The sequence below is a fragment of the Vidua macroura genome, chromosome 3 (genome assembly GCF_024509145.1).
Source record: "Vidua macroura isolate BioBank_ID:100142 chromosome 3, ASM2450914v1, whole genome shotgun sequence".
In the NCBI taxonomy this organism is placed as follows: Eukaryota; Metazoa; Chordata; class Aves; order Passeriformes; family Viduidae; genus Vidua; species Vidua macroura.
The window spans coordinates 53,751,473-53,768,930 of record NC_071573.1 but is presented as its reverse complement, the minus strand read 5'-3'; the positions used below and the strand labels follow the sequence as shown (position 1 = coordinate 53,768,930).

The following is a 17,458-nucleotide window of genomic DNA, read 5'->3' as shown; positions in this document are numbered from 1 at the left end:
TGTTGTAGAAGGAATGAAATTAAACTAGATCAAGTGTTAACTGGCTCTTTTTTTTTTTTTTTTTAATTCCTAGGATCATGAATAACATACTAAACTGGAAAGTACAGAAATGCAAGATGTATCCCACTCAAAAGCTTTTTGACCAACATTATGACATTTCATGCATTTATGAATAGTGGTCACTGAGAACCAGTTCCATAAGTATTTTCACTTAAACCAGAACACTTCAGTTTCATGTTTGTGAACATGTACATGGCCCATAAAACATGGCTGTACACAGCCTTGCATTCAAAAGGCTGCCTTTAGTTTTTGGACAGATGTCAGCACAGGAGGAGCAGCCTGGCCAAGCATCCAGCTGGTGACCCGCTGTAAATCAGCCCTCGCCAAATCAGCTCAGCAATGCTGGAGCAGCCAACTAAAGGCAAGGGTCCATGGATTGTGTCAAGATACCAGGGAAAACATGGTCCAATTTCAGGTAACACCTGCTCTGAGGAGGATGAAAAACCTTCAGATGTGTCCTCAAAGCTTCCAATCCAAACAGCTCCATCACCAACACCGCCTTCCCATTTCAGTCAGCCTCTCTGCTAACTTTAAACTTCTGTTTTCTAGACCACGTGGGAATCAAAGGTTTGAGTAGACTTTTAACTATCTTTCATGACAACACAGACTTTTAGAGTATAATTGAATTTTGTGGGAAGTTTAGCTTTGTGAAAAGTTAAGGAGAAAAAAGAAATGAATAACAAGGAAAAAAAATGGAAGGATTACTATGGCACACACATTTTCTTCACACTCAGAGCAAGACAAAACACTCTATCTGCCCGATTTCCTTATGTGCTAGGAATACCATGGTTTATCTGCTACTAATACTGCACACTTTTATGCAGTAAAAGGGTCAGCATACAGGCTGGGAATGCCCCCTGGCTGAAGTGTGGAGCTCACACGGATGCACAGTTCCCTTCCCCAGCAGTGGCAGGACTTCAGGCTCAGCACCTGCTCCCCAGGGAAGCAACTGAGCACAGAAAAACACAAACAAAAAATATGAAGTGACTCCTGTTATTCATGCAGAGGGAAGTGCCTTGTTTCTAAATACTCTGGAATCCACGGCCCTGCATGCTGGCTTTTAGAAAGGACCTTTGACTACATATATTTTATATAATATTTTAATAAACCCATCAATTTCACAACTAAAACAAGCCAGAGTGTAAAGCCAGGGCTAAATGTACAGTGCTAGAATACTGCCCTTGATGTGCTTTGGTCAAGCTGTTGAATGTAATCTCAATTTTATATGAAGTCATAGTACTTGTCTGGGGTGTATCTGGATGTTGTTTTTACAAGCACAAAATTCTGCTGGTAGGAACAGGTGACTAACTGGTGAAAATACTGCAAGGACTATAACTAAAAAACATGTAGGTTTTTGTGCAAGGAAAAGTTCTCATCACTAAGTCCACTGACAGGCAGTTTAATGCAAAGGGCTCTTTTTTCAGGCAAATACAGAAACAATGAAGGAAATGCAGGGCTGTATCCTCAAAATGGAAGGATCCAATTTACTTCTTACAGCATCTACTCAGAACTGGGGAGGGCCAGAGCAAATCCCTGCTATTGAAGGGACTCTTAACCTACCACATGTCCTAAATCTGCCTTATTCTACTACTGGGAAGCTCTGGGCAGCATTGCTCTCTCTCTCACCTTCTCTCATGTACCCTTCCTAGAACCACAAACAATTGCTACTACCAGACCTCTGGCTTCTCTATTTTTCATGGACACGACAAATATTTTGAAAAATTGTTCAGTTCTCTTGAAAATTGTGCTATAGACATTTACAGCAAAATATAACATCAATCCTAGTCTGATGGTAAAAACTTCAGTGAGTATACGTGACTCCACACATGTGCATCACTCAGTGAGACTTCACTCATAATTCCTGGGTTAGAAGAAAAATGTTCCTGCTAATGTGTCAGAGGAAGAGCCATCAATATGATACCTACAATAAATGCATCGAAATAAACTACTGGTTGTCTTTCTCACCTAACGGTTGCAGCAAGCTGCCAGACTAAAGACGGCTACTGGAAGTTCTCATAAAAGGCTTCCTACTTCACTACCCATCCCCTTGAAGCGTCATCTCTTGCACCACCTCAACATTACCCCAGTTTCCCCCCCTTCTCTCTCACCTCAAACACAGTCCTTGGGGTTTTTTACCCCACAAGAAGGGCATTTTTTATTTCAAAACTTTTGCAACCATTCCATATGTTAAAAAATATATTAAAAAAAAAAGGCACTAAAAATGGTAGGTGCAAAGACTCAATTATAAGGAAATACGCACCTTAAATACGAACAGTAAGAAAATACGCACAGTAAGAAAATAAACCTCTCTACATTTGCAAGTTTTCCCTGAATTGACATCTGGACATGTAAGTAATCACTTAAACCAGAAAGAATGGGCTCCATGCTGGTATTTTTTGATGAGATTGAAGTGCCTGCTATTTGTTTTTAGGAAATGGCTAATTTAATTAACAGCATCCGTTCTTCATTTTCTCTCCACTCAGTCTTACGTGGAATTTACTGCACAAACAAGAAGAAATCTAAACTGATAGAAAGAAACCTCTGGGCCCATATATACAGAGGATGTATCAATTCTTAGGGGGTTAAGAAAAACTTGTCTGTGCCACCAGACACCTCCCTGCTGACATAAGGACACTGGTCTCCCTTCTGCCTTGCTGCTATTTACAGGCCCTCAGGGAAAAAAAACAGGTTGCCAAATATGCTAACCAGTAGCATTCCCATCCTGGGACTGTCAGGGCGTAATGATGTTACCTGCTAAACCACAGGCAGGCAGGGCAGGCAGGGGCTGAGGAGTCTGCTCCCCCCTGCAAAAGCTGAAGAAAGAATTAACCACAGAAGTGGGATAATTCACTAGCTGTCTTCAGCTGATTCCTTCATCACGGTGAACTCACCTAACAAAGGATTTTATACAGCAATTGATGTTTTGGTTTTTTTTGGTTCTCACCTTCTGGTGATGTTTCCTGCAATGTTTCTCTTCTGTGGTTGAGGAAATCCTGAATGCAGTGTAGGATGAGCTACAGAAAGAGAGAGTTTTTTCTACAAGCAGATCCCTAAGGACAGCTGGTGGAAAGGTAAACCCACCAAGATCCATGGCATGACTTCAATCATTTGCTGAATCACTTACATCCACGGTCTATGACTTTCAGGTCTGACATGATCCATCTGTAGCTAAGTTGGGGGGGGGAACAATATTTAGTTATCACACAAGATCCATCTTCAGGACCAATTAATACTCATGGAAGACTTCAGAGCTGGGCGACATGAACTCTTCCAGATCACGCCAGAGTGCTTTTCTGTGGCCTTTATTCTTACATGCTATCAGATCTTGCTAATTTTGCACTGCAGCAGCTGGGAAAGGCTTGTACCTTAACAGAACTGAGCTGCAGCCACTGCAGCCATTGCCAAACTAAAAATTGGTCTATGCAACAGAGACAGTGTGCAATGATGGACATAAAATTTTGTGTCCAGCTTCTCCTACTAACTAGAGAAACCTGCAAAGTCCCAAGCTTTTGTCAACAGTTTAAAATGTATTGAAAATAATGCTTAGCTTTTGTATACTTTCTAGTGGCCCAAACCTGTATTCTCAAGGTTTTGTTCACCATTCATGGATGTCAGCTAGAAAGGCACATTCTTTTTCGTCTTTTTCTCTTTCAAAAATACATAATCCTTGAGATAATAGTGACATTAAATGCCTTTTTTACCTTCAACACATCTTTTGCTATGCACTTCAAACAAAGCTACAGAGTTTCCAGGTGCATTAAATGTTTCAGGAACACACTGCTCATCTTGCTGGATCTGGCTAAAACATGCTCTCCTTCTCTTTTCCCCCCACTCCCTCCGGTAGCAATGGGAAAATTTAATCAGCTGGAGGAGAAGTGCACGGGGGAGTTAAGAGAGGGGTGTTGCTGTAATTGTCCAAGATACTTTTTTTTCAGTTTCAGGTTTCTGAGAATTCCCCTAGGCTTTTCCAACACAAACTTTTCTTCCTCTTTTCAGAATCATGTTTTCTCTGTAACATGACACAGTTACATGACAGTACTGCCCAACAAAAAGCTTTTAAAGCAGACTGACAGTCAGGTAATTTCTGCAATGCTTTGTATTAATATCTCTTTCTTTTTCTTGCTGGCTCATGTTTTGCTACTCTCTTATTACTTTCTCCTCCAACTAAAGTATATACTATTTCTGCTTGGTCTTTGTCCAGCTCTCAAGAAACTGGCTTTATCCCCAGTCTTAGCTGTCTATTTAACTGTTCATTCCCTTGCACGGACAGAGTTTCTATTATGTCTCACTTATTTCTTCTATACACTACTTCTGTGTGTCGAAAGAAACAATATTCAAGCAAGAATCAACAACAGCATTGTTTTTCAAACAACATCAATCAACAACAGCATTGTTGTTCTACTGTGCTCTCATAAGAGTTACACCAGCCTTCCAAAGCTTTACTTCAGGAATTTAAGCACAGGAACTACCCTGCAATTACTGCAATTGTTTTAAATCTTGTATGGATTTTTAGCTCTAATTATTAATACCAATTCTCTCTTCTTTTTATCAATCACTTGAACAATTCATGAGAATAGGAGAATCATGCATGGTGGTAAAATGTGTAAGGCAGGAAAACCACTACACCCTTCTCTGTATCAACAAAAAGGAGGCCAGATTTGCAGTGCACTAAAACACTGCTTCACATTTTCAGAACAAGAATATTCTTAGCATCTGTGCCAAAAGCAACACTTCCTTCCCCTCAGAAACGCAATAAATCTATAAAATGCCAAGAAACAAACAGTAATCTTCAGACACACTGAATGAATTTACAGGGAAGGAAATGCACAGCCAGTCCTGAATTATTAACAATTAAATAAATTGTAACACATTATAAATGCAGAATTTAAACACATCTAATTTCTTGGCAATGAACTGTTTGTTTTTTTTTTCTTCTCATAAAGACAGCTAGTATCTAAGAATCATTCCCCACCAGCTTAGAGGGACTTTTAAGTTGTAACGTGACTCAAATTACTTGATTGTATCCCACTAAATCTCTTTCATAACCATGCAATGAAAGTGTCATTTCTTTGTTGATTCATCCAGGATCTTGGGGGAAATAAAGGGAGGGAAAAGAAGTCCACAGAGATTAGCTTTCAGCCTGGGTGAATTTATGTTGCTTGTTATGACATAAATGCTTCAGGTAAGTTGATCTCTGGGGGTTATAAGCAAGGAGAGCAATTGGGAGAGGAGTCACAAACTGGACCCTCTCTTACTGTACCTACACCACACCATGTTTTTAACTCAGGATGCTGCTGTTGAGTGAAATTCACTGAAATTCCTTCAACAGTAGAGGTGAGAGATGTACAAGCCACACTGAGGCTTTCCACAGCCTCATGGGCAAACACTGGCTAGGAACATGTATCCTGGGCATCTCACTCCCTACAGGAGCTGCAGCTGGGGCTCCTCCATGAACTCTATTGCTCCAGACATCCTCCCAACAGTACTTACACTGGGAGATGCCAGCAGAGGCTGCAGTCTGCTGAGAAGGCAGACATGGACACACTGGCACATGGCACTGGCTTCACAGCTCCTGGTTTGAGAGGAAAGATCACTGGTGCACCCCACTGCAGCAGGCTGAGCTGAATGCAAAGCCTGGCTTAGAATCACAGAATGTCTGGGGTTGGAAGGGACCTTAGAGATTATATAGTTGAAACCCCTCTGCCACGGGCAGGGAACCTTCCACATTCTGGCTTCCAGGCTCCCACTGCGGTAGATTGTTTCTTCAACACATCATCCTCTTCCCTGACAGGCTGCCCTCCCATGAGGTTTCCTGGGCCTTCAGACCAAATTTCACTCATGACAAATGCTATTTTACTTAGTTGATCTGACTACCAAACAGAAATTGGGATCCAAATTACTCTCGTCCTGTTGCTTGCACTTGCTCTACAGCCATGCAGGCAGAGGGCACAAAAGAGCCAGCCGTGTCTTCCTCCTCAGCAGAAAGGGTCAAGTGAAACAACAGTCATTTAAGTGTGCATCAACAGTGTTGCAAACACCAGAAATAAAACTAGGGGTGACAAATCCCCAGTCAAGAGTTCACTTACTGAGCTGAAGCTTCCAGCAAAAAAGAAAAGCTCTTAAGTTTGAAGAGTCCCTGTGTGTCCCTTAAGTCTTGTCAGCAATGTTTTAAGCTGAAAGTGTAAAATACTATAGCAGTGAAAACATCGTTTCATCATATATCACAGTTATTCTAATTGTGCAAATCACTAAGTTGGCTAAAATCAATAAACATTAGAGATTGTCTGTATTTTTTTGCAAATTATCTCTAGATCATAAACTACATGATCTGTTTGCATAGATCATGCAATAGCCCAGGCTCTAAAGCCCATCCAGTACCCAAGGCCTCTGTGCCATTCTTGGGCTTTTACTGGGCGACATATTAAAACGTTCAGATTCAGAAAATACAAAAAGGATTAAATGACACTGAAAGGACTATGATGCTTCTACCTGATGAGGATTTGCTGACGGTTTGGGCAGATGGTCAGAGTGAAGACATCTTAAAACACTACTAAAAAAAGCACATTCTCAGGGTTGAGGAATGCAGGCTGATCTTTGGGAATAGAACTGGTTTTGCTCATACAGTTTCAAATGTTAGGACAGCTGTATCACAGCCTAACTCTGCTAGGCAAAACATCATTTTAATACATACGAAATCAATGCAGGAATCAGAGAAGAAAAAGGCAATCACAGGCCTTATCTTTTCATATGAAACTTCATTTTCACAAATGTATCATTGACACAGATTTGGTATTAACCCTCTGATGATCTGTCATTCTCATTCTACTGACATGCAACCTGATAGCATTCCCTATACTTCCATCCAATGATGAACAGCCATAGATCCTCATTTCTCCTTAGCCTTTTCCCACTTACACTGATTATCACAGTTGTACAAAGCGGTGGGAGAACAAAAAGGTAAATAAAACTTTCCCTTTGGACAGACTTTATTTCTGAGTGTCCATAAACCAAGTCAGGGGCAGAAGAAGTTCATATTCCTTCGCAGAGATCTTGTATCAAGCCTTGCAAGAACCTCAAGTCTTAAATCAAATTTTCTAATAATGAGCTGTCATAAGATTACCAGAGGTGATTTCATGGTCTCTGCTGATTGCTAGTCCAAACCATTTTGAGGACTACAAAAAGGCAAGGTTAAATTGATTCATATTGTAATATTTATGTATTGATACATATTGTAATATTTAAACCCAGGAAAAAAAAACTCAAACCCAGAAGAGAAGACACCCCAGCCCTGTTACCCATGTGATTCTGGTCAAACAGAGTGAGAAGAAAAAACAGTCCAACTTCGTACCCTGTGTCACCTGGATATCCTTGGTGATCTTCCTAGTTCCTACTGAACCATTTTCTAAGACACTACAGGAAATGGCATACTCCAGACCCCACCGCAATTTTACATTTGCCCAAAAACACACTTGACAGTGTAGAGCTTGTAGAATTCATGTACAGGGGGGGGGATACAAATTACTCAGTGTCACTCTTTGATTTGTCTTTGGGGCATGAAAAAACTAACAAAAGGCACCCCTCATTATCTGCCTACTTTCCCTGCCCATGGCTTGTAGTCACAGTTTCTCCTGGCTCAGAAGGGGCACCAGCAGCCAGCCTCGCTCTCTGGGATCTGCTGGGGCAAAACAGACCAGAGCTACCACTGCCTGTTATTAGAGTAATTTTATTGTCACCAGCTAACTACCTCCTTTCTTTTTTCCTATGCCGAGCACTGGCCCTACTTGAAAGTCAATCCTTTTGTATCAGAAAAAGAACAGGATTAGGAATCTGCTTTCTGCCAGCTAGAGAAGACAATGCATGGACAGCTCAGGAATTACTTCTCCATATGGGACTGAATGGCAGCTAGTTGGGATATTTCTGCATATCAGAAATATTTTTCTAGCCACTGTTACAATTTTAATACAATAGGTAGAAATAAGTTCTGGGAGTAGGTTGTTTGCTGAAGTATTTTTAAAAATCCATCAGCGATTGACCCAAGGCATTAAGAGCACTCAGCACTGTGTTTTAAAACAATTAATTCAATGAAAAACAAATTCATATCAGCATCGATTCAGAAGTATTTTTCTGCAATGTTAAATTTTTTATATCTCAGAAAACATCAGTGTCCAAAATGAATAAAGGACAACTTTAAGGAAAAAAATATAAAAAAACATATACATGTGTAAGTCTTTTCTGTCTTTAATAGGCTGGATTGTGATATGGTGCAAACACTGATGAGGATTTGAGAGCTCTTTGGTTTCCTCCTGTCTCCCTTAGGTGCTGTCATGCTTCCTTCTGATAAGTTTTCCCATTTAAACCAAGGAATGAAATAAGAAGGACCAGACAGCATTTTGAAATCTCTAACAGAAAACACCAGCTAAGGACGAGGCCATATTACTCAGGAGCAGTAAGAAAGTCAAGGAAGAGGATCTAGAAAGGAAGGACAGCTGATCCAAGGGGTGGCTGGGATCCAGCAGCGCGGGATCAGTTGTCAGTGGGGCTTAGCACAGGGGGCTCAGCAGGAAACAAGATCTTCCAGGAGCTTTTCATCTGGGGGAAGTATCGGGGTGGTCATCTGAGAAGACAACCCCCACACAAACACAGGCAGCCAGCAAAGGCTCTGCCCCCTGCCCGAGAGCTCTCGTTCTCCTCACAGCAGATGAGGAAGCTGATGATTAACGCTGCGAACAGGTGATTAGTGGCTACCAAACATCAGCACATGAAGATATCTCAGCCAGCATGCCTGACATGAAAGGTCACATACCCTGGCAGTTAAATGAGGAGAAATCATGTCTGGTCATCCCTGAAGCAGCCTCAGAGGGAGAAGAGGTGAGACACCAACCTGTTGAGCACTACACCTTTGTTTTCACACACATGTGGTCGCTGTGGTGTGGCTGGTGCCCTGTGTCCTTATGAGACCCATGTTCTCAGCCGTGCCCCAGGGTGCAGGCTCAGGTTGCAGCCTCCTCTGCAGTGAGGAATTGCTGCAGCCGCGGGGGCACCGCTCTGCTCTGGCGGATCACAGAGTGTGCGGCAGCACATACACTTTATATTCCATAAACGTGCTATACTTAAAATGGTGCACAATTTTTTCTCTATAAATAGTGATTCATTCCTCATGCTTATATTCAGACCTTCACCAACAGCATAAATCAGAATCATGGTGTTGGGAGCATGATGAGACCTATGCTTCCAGCAGTTGCCATTGCTTTTCATATTTCAGCTCAAGAAACACAAGCACCAACTTTTAAAAAGAGCTCCTGCCGTTCCCATTAGTAGCAGGCAACTTCATGGCTACCCATTCTGTCTGAAAACATGGGCTTTTTATACCTTTGACTAGGCATCCAAAACATCCACTCAATCAGCCTGAAGTCTAAGGCAGATTACATACTTAATTAACCCAAATTCTGAAGCTGTCACAACTGTAGTCTCATCTGACAACACTGGTAGGGTGAAGAGTTTCCCAAAAATAGCTGAATAGCTTTGGATAGAAATTTAGCAGCAAATGAAAATGGTATACCTTTACATTGTACTTACAACTCTTGCATAACTTACAAAAGCATAAAGAAGCAGGGAAAAATGAACAGGATTCCCAACATAGTCTTAGAAGAGTTTAGCCTCAAAGTCCCCAACCAATTTAAATCTCAGGAAAAAAAATAAGGGAGATGAGACTCTCTGCTAAGAATGTCCTTTGTGGCTGTGGACAAGTCATCTAGGACTTCACATGAAATGACACCATTTCATCTCAATAGTTCTGCTTTCCACTCTTTCAAGTGCAACAAAACCTGAAATGACCAGCTGACAGGTGTGTTGGGAGTAGTTCACTGCACCTGTAAGTGCTTTGAAATGCCTTCCTGTAAAGTGCAATGAGTTTCAAAGTTCTTCCACTTTGGAAAAGAAAAATAGCCAGAGGAGAAAAACCATTTTCCTTTTTAAACCCTTTAAGAATTATTACTCAGAGGGCTTTTCTGCACATTCAGAGTCATAGTGGACTGAGTCAGGATGAGAATTTAGGTCTATGACTGAGCATCTCCATGTCCAACTCCTCAGCAACAGGAGGGCTTGCTCCACAACAGTGCCCTCAGTAAGGCTCACAAGTAGCTACTAATGCAGAGCACTACTGGAGTAACTTCTTCTACTAGACAAGTCTTGGAATTTCTCCATGGATAACCAATTAGCTTGTTTACCAATGTCTAGAACTGCTGGAGCAAATATTAGTTTTCCATTTAATTTCAGGATTATGACAAGTTTGCCCAGCTAATGCAATTACAATTCCTCTGCACAGACACAGGTGAAGCTGCTGTTTCCTCATCCATGAACAGGAAATCCCATAAAGCCAAGAGAGATGAAAAGCAGCAGTCTGAGAAACATGTTCACTTCTGACCTATGAGAATCATTTCACCGAGTGCCAAGGTCAACAAACAACAGGATCCTACCAGTGACTGCTTTCATCTCATGGGGGGAGCTGGGTGGGAAATGGTTTTCCTGTGCTGTTGAAGAACATTTTCATGCCCTTGAAAAAAAAACCTGTGTGTCTGTAAAAGGCTGAAATGCAAGACAGACAGTTTGTGCTCTGTTTCTGCAAAATGTATGCAAGACGAGGAACTCCCCCCCCACCCCAGAGTAAGCAGCCCTGCAGATCACATCCTTGGCACAGGAGGTCAGCACAGGGCTCTGACCCCGATCTTCAGCTGGTCCCAATGAGCACCCTGACCAGTGGGGCAAGAGTTTCCCGGGACCTTCCCTTTGCAACTTGTCCTACCCCTTCCTATACCCTCTGCTTGTGCTCCACATTCCATGCTGAGCTGCCTGACCTATTCCTAGGAACACTAACAAGGTCTGTTTTTACTGGAAATTTCATTCTTGGAAAGGTGTCGCTACTCAAGAAACAACAAAAATCTTTTCCCACCTAACTAGTTCTGCTTTGAAATGCTACCTTCCCAATATACTGATCATGTCTCCACTGTTTGTTTCTCTGTGCTATGGCTAGTACTGAACTACCAAAGAAGAAATCCAAAAGGAAAAAAAAAAAAACAAACTGATAAAAGTGCACAGCTCTGCTGCCCTTTGATAAGCTCTAGATCAGAAAGCAGAAGTGATAGCTTTTGCACACAATGGCTGATAACCCTCAAAAGCACTCAACTCCAGCCAGTAAAGGGGGAGAGATCACGTTAATCAAGTCTTGCCAGGCGTGGGAAAATCGGAGAAGAGGAAAGAAAAGGAACAAGGATACGTGCTCCTCGTTATCCACATATCTATACTGTCTCTAGTGTCTTCCCAAGCTCCTGTTGTGATTGATGATTGTTCACATTTTCTAACCATGGCAAATAACAAACAAGCTTTAAAAAAACTATATAAATGACTGGAAATCTGTAACCTAGAGAAGGAGCAAAAGCTGCCTACAGACACCAACCAGGCAATCCAAGACCTGCTTTGCTGCCCATCTACCACTCATAGATACGAGAGACGATTAAAGCCCAGATCCTCCTGTCCAAAACACTTCAATTCAACTCATGTGCAGCTGATGGCAAACTCTAGCATGACGATATTGCTAAAGAAAGTTCCAATGGAGTATGAAAATCTGAAGTTCCTCTTCTGTTATGGTATGAGTCTATATCCGCCCAGTCGAGAAGGACTTCGAATTTAATGGTTAAGGGCAGTCCTGCCCTTAACTCAATGGGAAAGTAACACTAGGACCTTGATCTGTTTAAGTACTTCAACATATATTTACATTTCCAAGAGTAAAACCTTTAATTTAAAGCAAATCTTAAAAACCCAACCCTCCAGGACACTGGCTGAAGTCCATCCCAAGTATATTGCATTATGTATTTATTTTATCTCTTCTAAGTCACCCTGTGACTTACAGGAAATCTTTTACTTTAGTTTGCTACATCAAACCATGTTCACTTTACCAGTCTACCCAAAGGCCCCGTGGTGATTTACTAGTGGTGCCCTGCCCTGCACAGAGCCAACAGCCCCTCTGAGCCCTGCAGGGGCACAGCAGGGCTCGTAGGGCAGGGTCTGAGCCCTCCAGGCTGGCATGGTGGGGGGAAAAGGGAGCGAACAAGCAAGCAACTCCTCACAGCTGCTTTTGTGTGGCTCAGTGGGGATCTGAATGCACTATTGATTCCGTAGCACTAAAACAGATTTGTAGCCCCTGCGTGTGCAAGACATATATCTCCTTCAACTCTAATCTCTAGCAGCTGTCAAAAGACTTAAATGGCTTGGAGCTGCCTGGCACGCCAAAATCAGCGAAGATTTTAGGCCTGCTTGCCTAAAGGGCAACCCATGGAACAGGAACCAGTGGAAGTCATGCTCCTGCCCTGATCACAGATGGACAGGGCCTCCCAAACTTCACAATGGATTAAGTGTCTAGACCACATCAGTAAAACAGACTAGAGAAAACAAATGAGTGCACTCCTAAGAATCCATGCCACCCAGAAACCCTCTTGCCCCTACCATTCCTTGTTGAGGATATACCCTCCCTACAATTTCAACAGCAATGAAAGTGCAGTGGAATTACTTTTCTAGAAACCTCCCAGAGGCACTACCACTGTCTCATCACAAACTGCAATGCTCTTAAAACAAAGATAACTAAAATTTACTTGGCAATATTGAGGCTACATTATCATAACATACATCTTCAGATACCTGTCTCTTACTGCTCCTGATTGAAAATTTTGGTTTCAATCAGGAAAGAATTCAACAGTGATTTTTTTTTTTTTTCTTTGAGGTAAAGCTAGAAAATCAGCCCAATTATTGTCCATTATCATCCAGCCAAGTAAACATAGGCACCACATTTATCCTTAGTCAAGATACGGGCCCCCCAAGGCAAAATGCTCTCACAATAGACTTTTGCACTTAAGAGTTTGGTCACTTTTTTTGTACAGGAAGTTTAACAAAATTTTTTAACCAGTCCATCTGTTTCCTTACATCTGCTTTCTGATGACTACCTTGAAACAATCCTAACACACGGGCTGCCGGGTGAAACCTTCAACAGGATGGTAACATTTATTGGAAATGGTCCAATTTTTCTTTCATGCTATGTTTGACAGGTGAGAAAATCATTCAAGGTTTTGACTGAGATGATGTGACTAGGAATATAACCGAATTTGTCTGAAAACTATGTGTTAATACTAAAACTATTCTCTGAAACAGCAATGAAGGAAAAATAAAAGAGGAAAAGAGAAAGCTTGTTGCACTGTTTCCTGTTTGACAAACATTCCCACATTAACAACAATAAGCAAATTAAGGATAAAGTTCAGTCTTCAGCATTAAAGTCCACAACAGGATTTTGTTGGTTGGGTTTTTTTGTTTGTTTGGTTTTTTTTTATTGATGTAAAGGAAACAGGCATTGAGGAAAAATAGGCATGGAGGAATTTCGCAGGAAACTTCAAATCTCGCTGAAGTTAATTTACATTCTACATCCTATTATTGTGGGAAGAGACCCACTATGTTTTTCAGTAACTAAAACACACCAGGTTATCTTAACAACATTCCCAAGAAGCTCATACTACCTTCAAAAAGTTGCAAACAGCCAGGACTGCTTTATTGGGGGGATGGGGGTGGTGGGGGAAAGGACCCGAAACAGTTCCACTCACACGATATTTATTTATTTTCAACAGTCTGCTTACACATAAAATGTCCTGGAGCTAAAAGCAACCAGCTGGGCGGGTTACTAGCCGCGCTCCTGGGCGAGGTGCCAGAGCTCCTTCCCTTTCCCTACGAAGGGGAAGCCTTCGTACTTATTTATTTAATAACGGGTAAAGAAGGAGCCCTGAGCCCCGGGGAAGGAGGGAGGCACGGCGGAGCCTCTCGTCCCCCGGGGGCCGCCGAGCCGGGCAGCGCAGCGCCGGGAGCGACCGCCGCTCCCGTTCCGCTGCGTTCCGAAGGAACGGGGCAGCGGCGGCGGCCCCGGGACCGCGGGCACCGCTCCGCCGGCCCGGGGACCGCGGCTCCCCCGCCGCCACCACGGACCCTCGGCAGAAGCCCCCCGCCCCGCCCCGGCCGCGCCGCCTCCGGTACTCACCGCCGGCCGGCTCGGGCAGCGTGGAGACCGAGGTTTGGCCCATGGCTTGGCCGGGAGGCGCTCACGCCGCCCGCGGGGCGCGCACCCTCCGCCGCGGCTGCTCCCGAGGGGACATCCCGGTGCTGGCCGGGCCCGCGCTCCCCGCCGGCTGGCGGGGGGCGGCTGCTCCGGCTGCGGGCCGGCGGCTGCTGCCTGTCATCCCGCCGAGCTGCCCGGCCACCGCCGCGGCCCCGGCCCCTCGCCCCCGACCCGCTCCGCCCCGGCACCGCCTCGGCCCCGCCCGGCCCGGGGGGTGCGCGCCGCTCCCGCACCGGCCCCGCGCGGGGCAGCGCCGGGATCGCAGAGCTCTTTAATAAATTAAAAAATAAAAATAAAAACATCAAAGACAGAAAACCCCCCTTTAGCTACCCGGAGTTTGGGAAGGACGGTGCGCAACTAGCGGGGCTTCCCGCGCTGCTGGCGTCCCGGTCCCTGCCTACCCCCGCCCTGCTCCAAAGCCTTAGTCCAGACACGGAGTTATTCCCACTCCTTCTCATCCTCTCTGAACGTACAGGGGAAACTTGAGGCAGCCGCAGGGAGCGATCCCATCGCCCCGCTTGAGGTGCCTTACAGCTGGGAGCAGTTTTCAGGCTGCGCTGGTGTCACGAGTAGAAGAGGAGCGCCCGGGCAGGGCATGGGATCCTGACCAGGCTCGTTTGGCCGTGGCTGTGGTCTGGAAAAGAGCCCGACGCTCGCCACACACACAGGTACATAATCGAAGACAGGACTACTTTTGGTTTTGAAAGAAAGAAGATAGTCAAAGACAGCGGTATGCAGACAGCACTCTGCTGTAACAGGTGACAAGAAGGGATAATCAATGGGATAAACTTATGAGGAAGATGGAGGGGGGGAAAAGACATTGTGCATATAGCTCTAGGGCAAAACTAACATATTATTAATTTGTTTTCCTTAAAGCATGAGCATCATCCAAGCAGTGGTAAAAGCTTAATGCTAGCGCTAACAACTGTTACCACTGGAGAAAAAATAAAGAGAGAAAAAAATAAAATAAAAAATAACCCTCCCCCCCCCAAACTTGAGCACCTAATAGCTATTACTATGCAGTATCTAGAAATAAGCAGGGAGATGCATATATTTCATTGGAGGACACTTAAATAACATCTAAATAACATGCATATATATCACTTGAGGCTCACCTAAATAACATCTATTAGCAAGACATGGTGAAATTACAATTTCCCAGTGGTCTGGAAATCTTAGAGCAAAATCCTAGAGGGGTTGAAGTGATGTCTGGCTAGCTGATCTTTGCATGCGTTGGCACTGTGGTGGTGTTTCAAGGATGGAGAAGTGTGTTAGTGTGGGGCCCATACCAAGGACACAAAAGGAACACAAGAAGTTGCTGCTGCTTGTGTGGGAGGCAGAAGAATTGTGATTGTCAGCTAATACATGGAGAATACAACTAATGCTAGTCTTCATGTTTTTTTATAGAAAATAGGTTCCTGGTAAACAGCTCTTTTATTTCCTCATTTTATATGATTATGCATTAAATTGCCAGAGGCTTGAGTGTAATAGACTTCTACTAGGTACTTGATTTAATAAGAGAGAAAAAGTGAGTATAGCACAAAATTAATGAAGCACAAACAGATGAAGAGCTAAATGAAAAGCAGATCAATTGTCCAAGCAGCACCAGCATTTAATGAAGATGTTGGTGAGCTGCAGTGAGGCTCTTCGGAGTTTTTATCAGAAACCTAGAGAAGTATTTTTTTCAAACAGCTTTAAAAAGACTAAATAAATCACAACTGGCAGCAATTTTAGACAGAGTAAATATTAACAGAGTGATAATGAGAACAAGGCAGTCACAGAGTTATCTGGATTATTTAACAAACTCAGGTCTTTCAAACAAGTTTTAATAGGGTCAAAAAGAGAAATAAAGTCAGACTTGCAGGATGGAACAACACAACCTACATGACCAAGGAATGTATCTTTGAAAGTCACTCCATATAGGAGCTTGGAGAAATTCAACATGAGCTCCTAGTGAGCTAGTGCTGGTGGAAAAGAGATTGGTATGTACATACAGCTGTGCAAGTAGAAAAGGGTAGGTAGAAACCCCATTGCATTGCTGTGCTTTTTATCAGACAAAAGGTGGTGTCCCATATCCAGTGTTGTTGTCTCTCCCTTAAAAAGATGCTGTGTGATCTGAGAGAGCTGGAAAGAGAACCACAAGATAAGATGGAAAATCCAGAAAGCGGTCTCCAACAAAAGTTGCAGAAAAAGCCAATGCATTTGGGAAAGACATGTTGCATTTTAACTCAGCAGTGCCCTTGCAAGGAAAGAACAGCAGTGCAACACTCCTGGATGTTCAAGCACTGAAGAAAGGACTCTTTGTCTGACACCCCAAATCCAGGTTCCATACAAAGCACGGTGTGGAAGACAACTGAGTGGGGCTTATGCAGAGAACCAGGCTGAATTGTGCCGTGGGAGCCAAGGGCAAAGTAGATGGCCTAATGGTCCCTTTGTCAGCCCAAGGAAAGGCTTCCAGAAGGGTGGTTTATTGTATTAGACAACTTTTGTCCTTAATTTCTCAGGAATTTTTTTTGCATGCAATTTGGCACGTTCATTTTTCTTATGTTGAAAAATTATTTTTAAAGGGTTTGTTTTGAGAAACTTGAGTTACCTCTTTGGAGTCACTTGTAAACAGGAACATAAAAGTTTTCCTGTCTGCCTCTGGTGAATCTCATTAATTTTATCAAAGGAAATTGTGTTCCCCTCCTGCGTAAAAGCCCAGTTTAAAATGCAAAAGTGTATACCATCTGTCTGCAATGATTCATGTGATGTAATAAAGTCCTCAAAGTCAATTCGTGAGCTAAATAAATGAAATTTAGTTACCACATCCTTCATGTAATTGAAGTAGTTGCCAATTTCTTTTGGTTCAGTTGTTGTGCTTTTTTCTGGTTTTTTCTTCCTAATTTAACTGATGGTGACGACTTTCTTTTTTATGAATGGTAAGGGAAACTCAGCTGTTGAAAGATATATTGCATTTTTCATATGTAGAGCTATATTTATGTAATTGCCTCCACACAGAAGGGATTCTAACATCCTACTGACATTCACATGTGAGCATCCACACAAAATACACACATTTAATATTTGGTTGTCTGTAGACTTTAATTCTGCAGTATGATAGAGGTGTTCTCATCTGTGCATTAAGTTTCTTGCCATGTTGGTAACTGGCATGTAGAACAGTTGAAAGTTTAAGGATATAACAAATTATTCTAGCAGAGATTTAAGATTACAATTATGTAGATAAAATACACTTTTATTTTGTATACTTGT

At 42.9% G+C, this 17,458-nt stretch overlaps 1 protein-coding gene across 5 annotated transcripts in view; it reads right to left on the bottom strand.

Annotated features, from left to right (window-relative positions):
- The window catches only part of PHACTR2 (phosphatase and actin regulator 2), a 134,735-nt gene that overhangs the window by 62,126 nt on the left and 55,151 nt on the right, over positions 1 to 17,458 (bottom strand). The window contains exon 1 of one of the 5 annotated variants that reach the window (XM_053973653.1): positions 14,129 to 14,313. The exons of the other annotated variants lie outside the window; for them this stretch is intronic. Coding sequence (XP_053829628.1) covers positions 14,129 to 14,171 — 43 coding nt within the window. The 5' untranslated portion in view covers positions 14,172 to 14,313. Of the gene's footprint in view, positions 1 to 14,128; positions 14,314 to 17,458 lie in introns of those variants that run through there. 5 annotated transcript variants of the gene reach the window in all.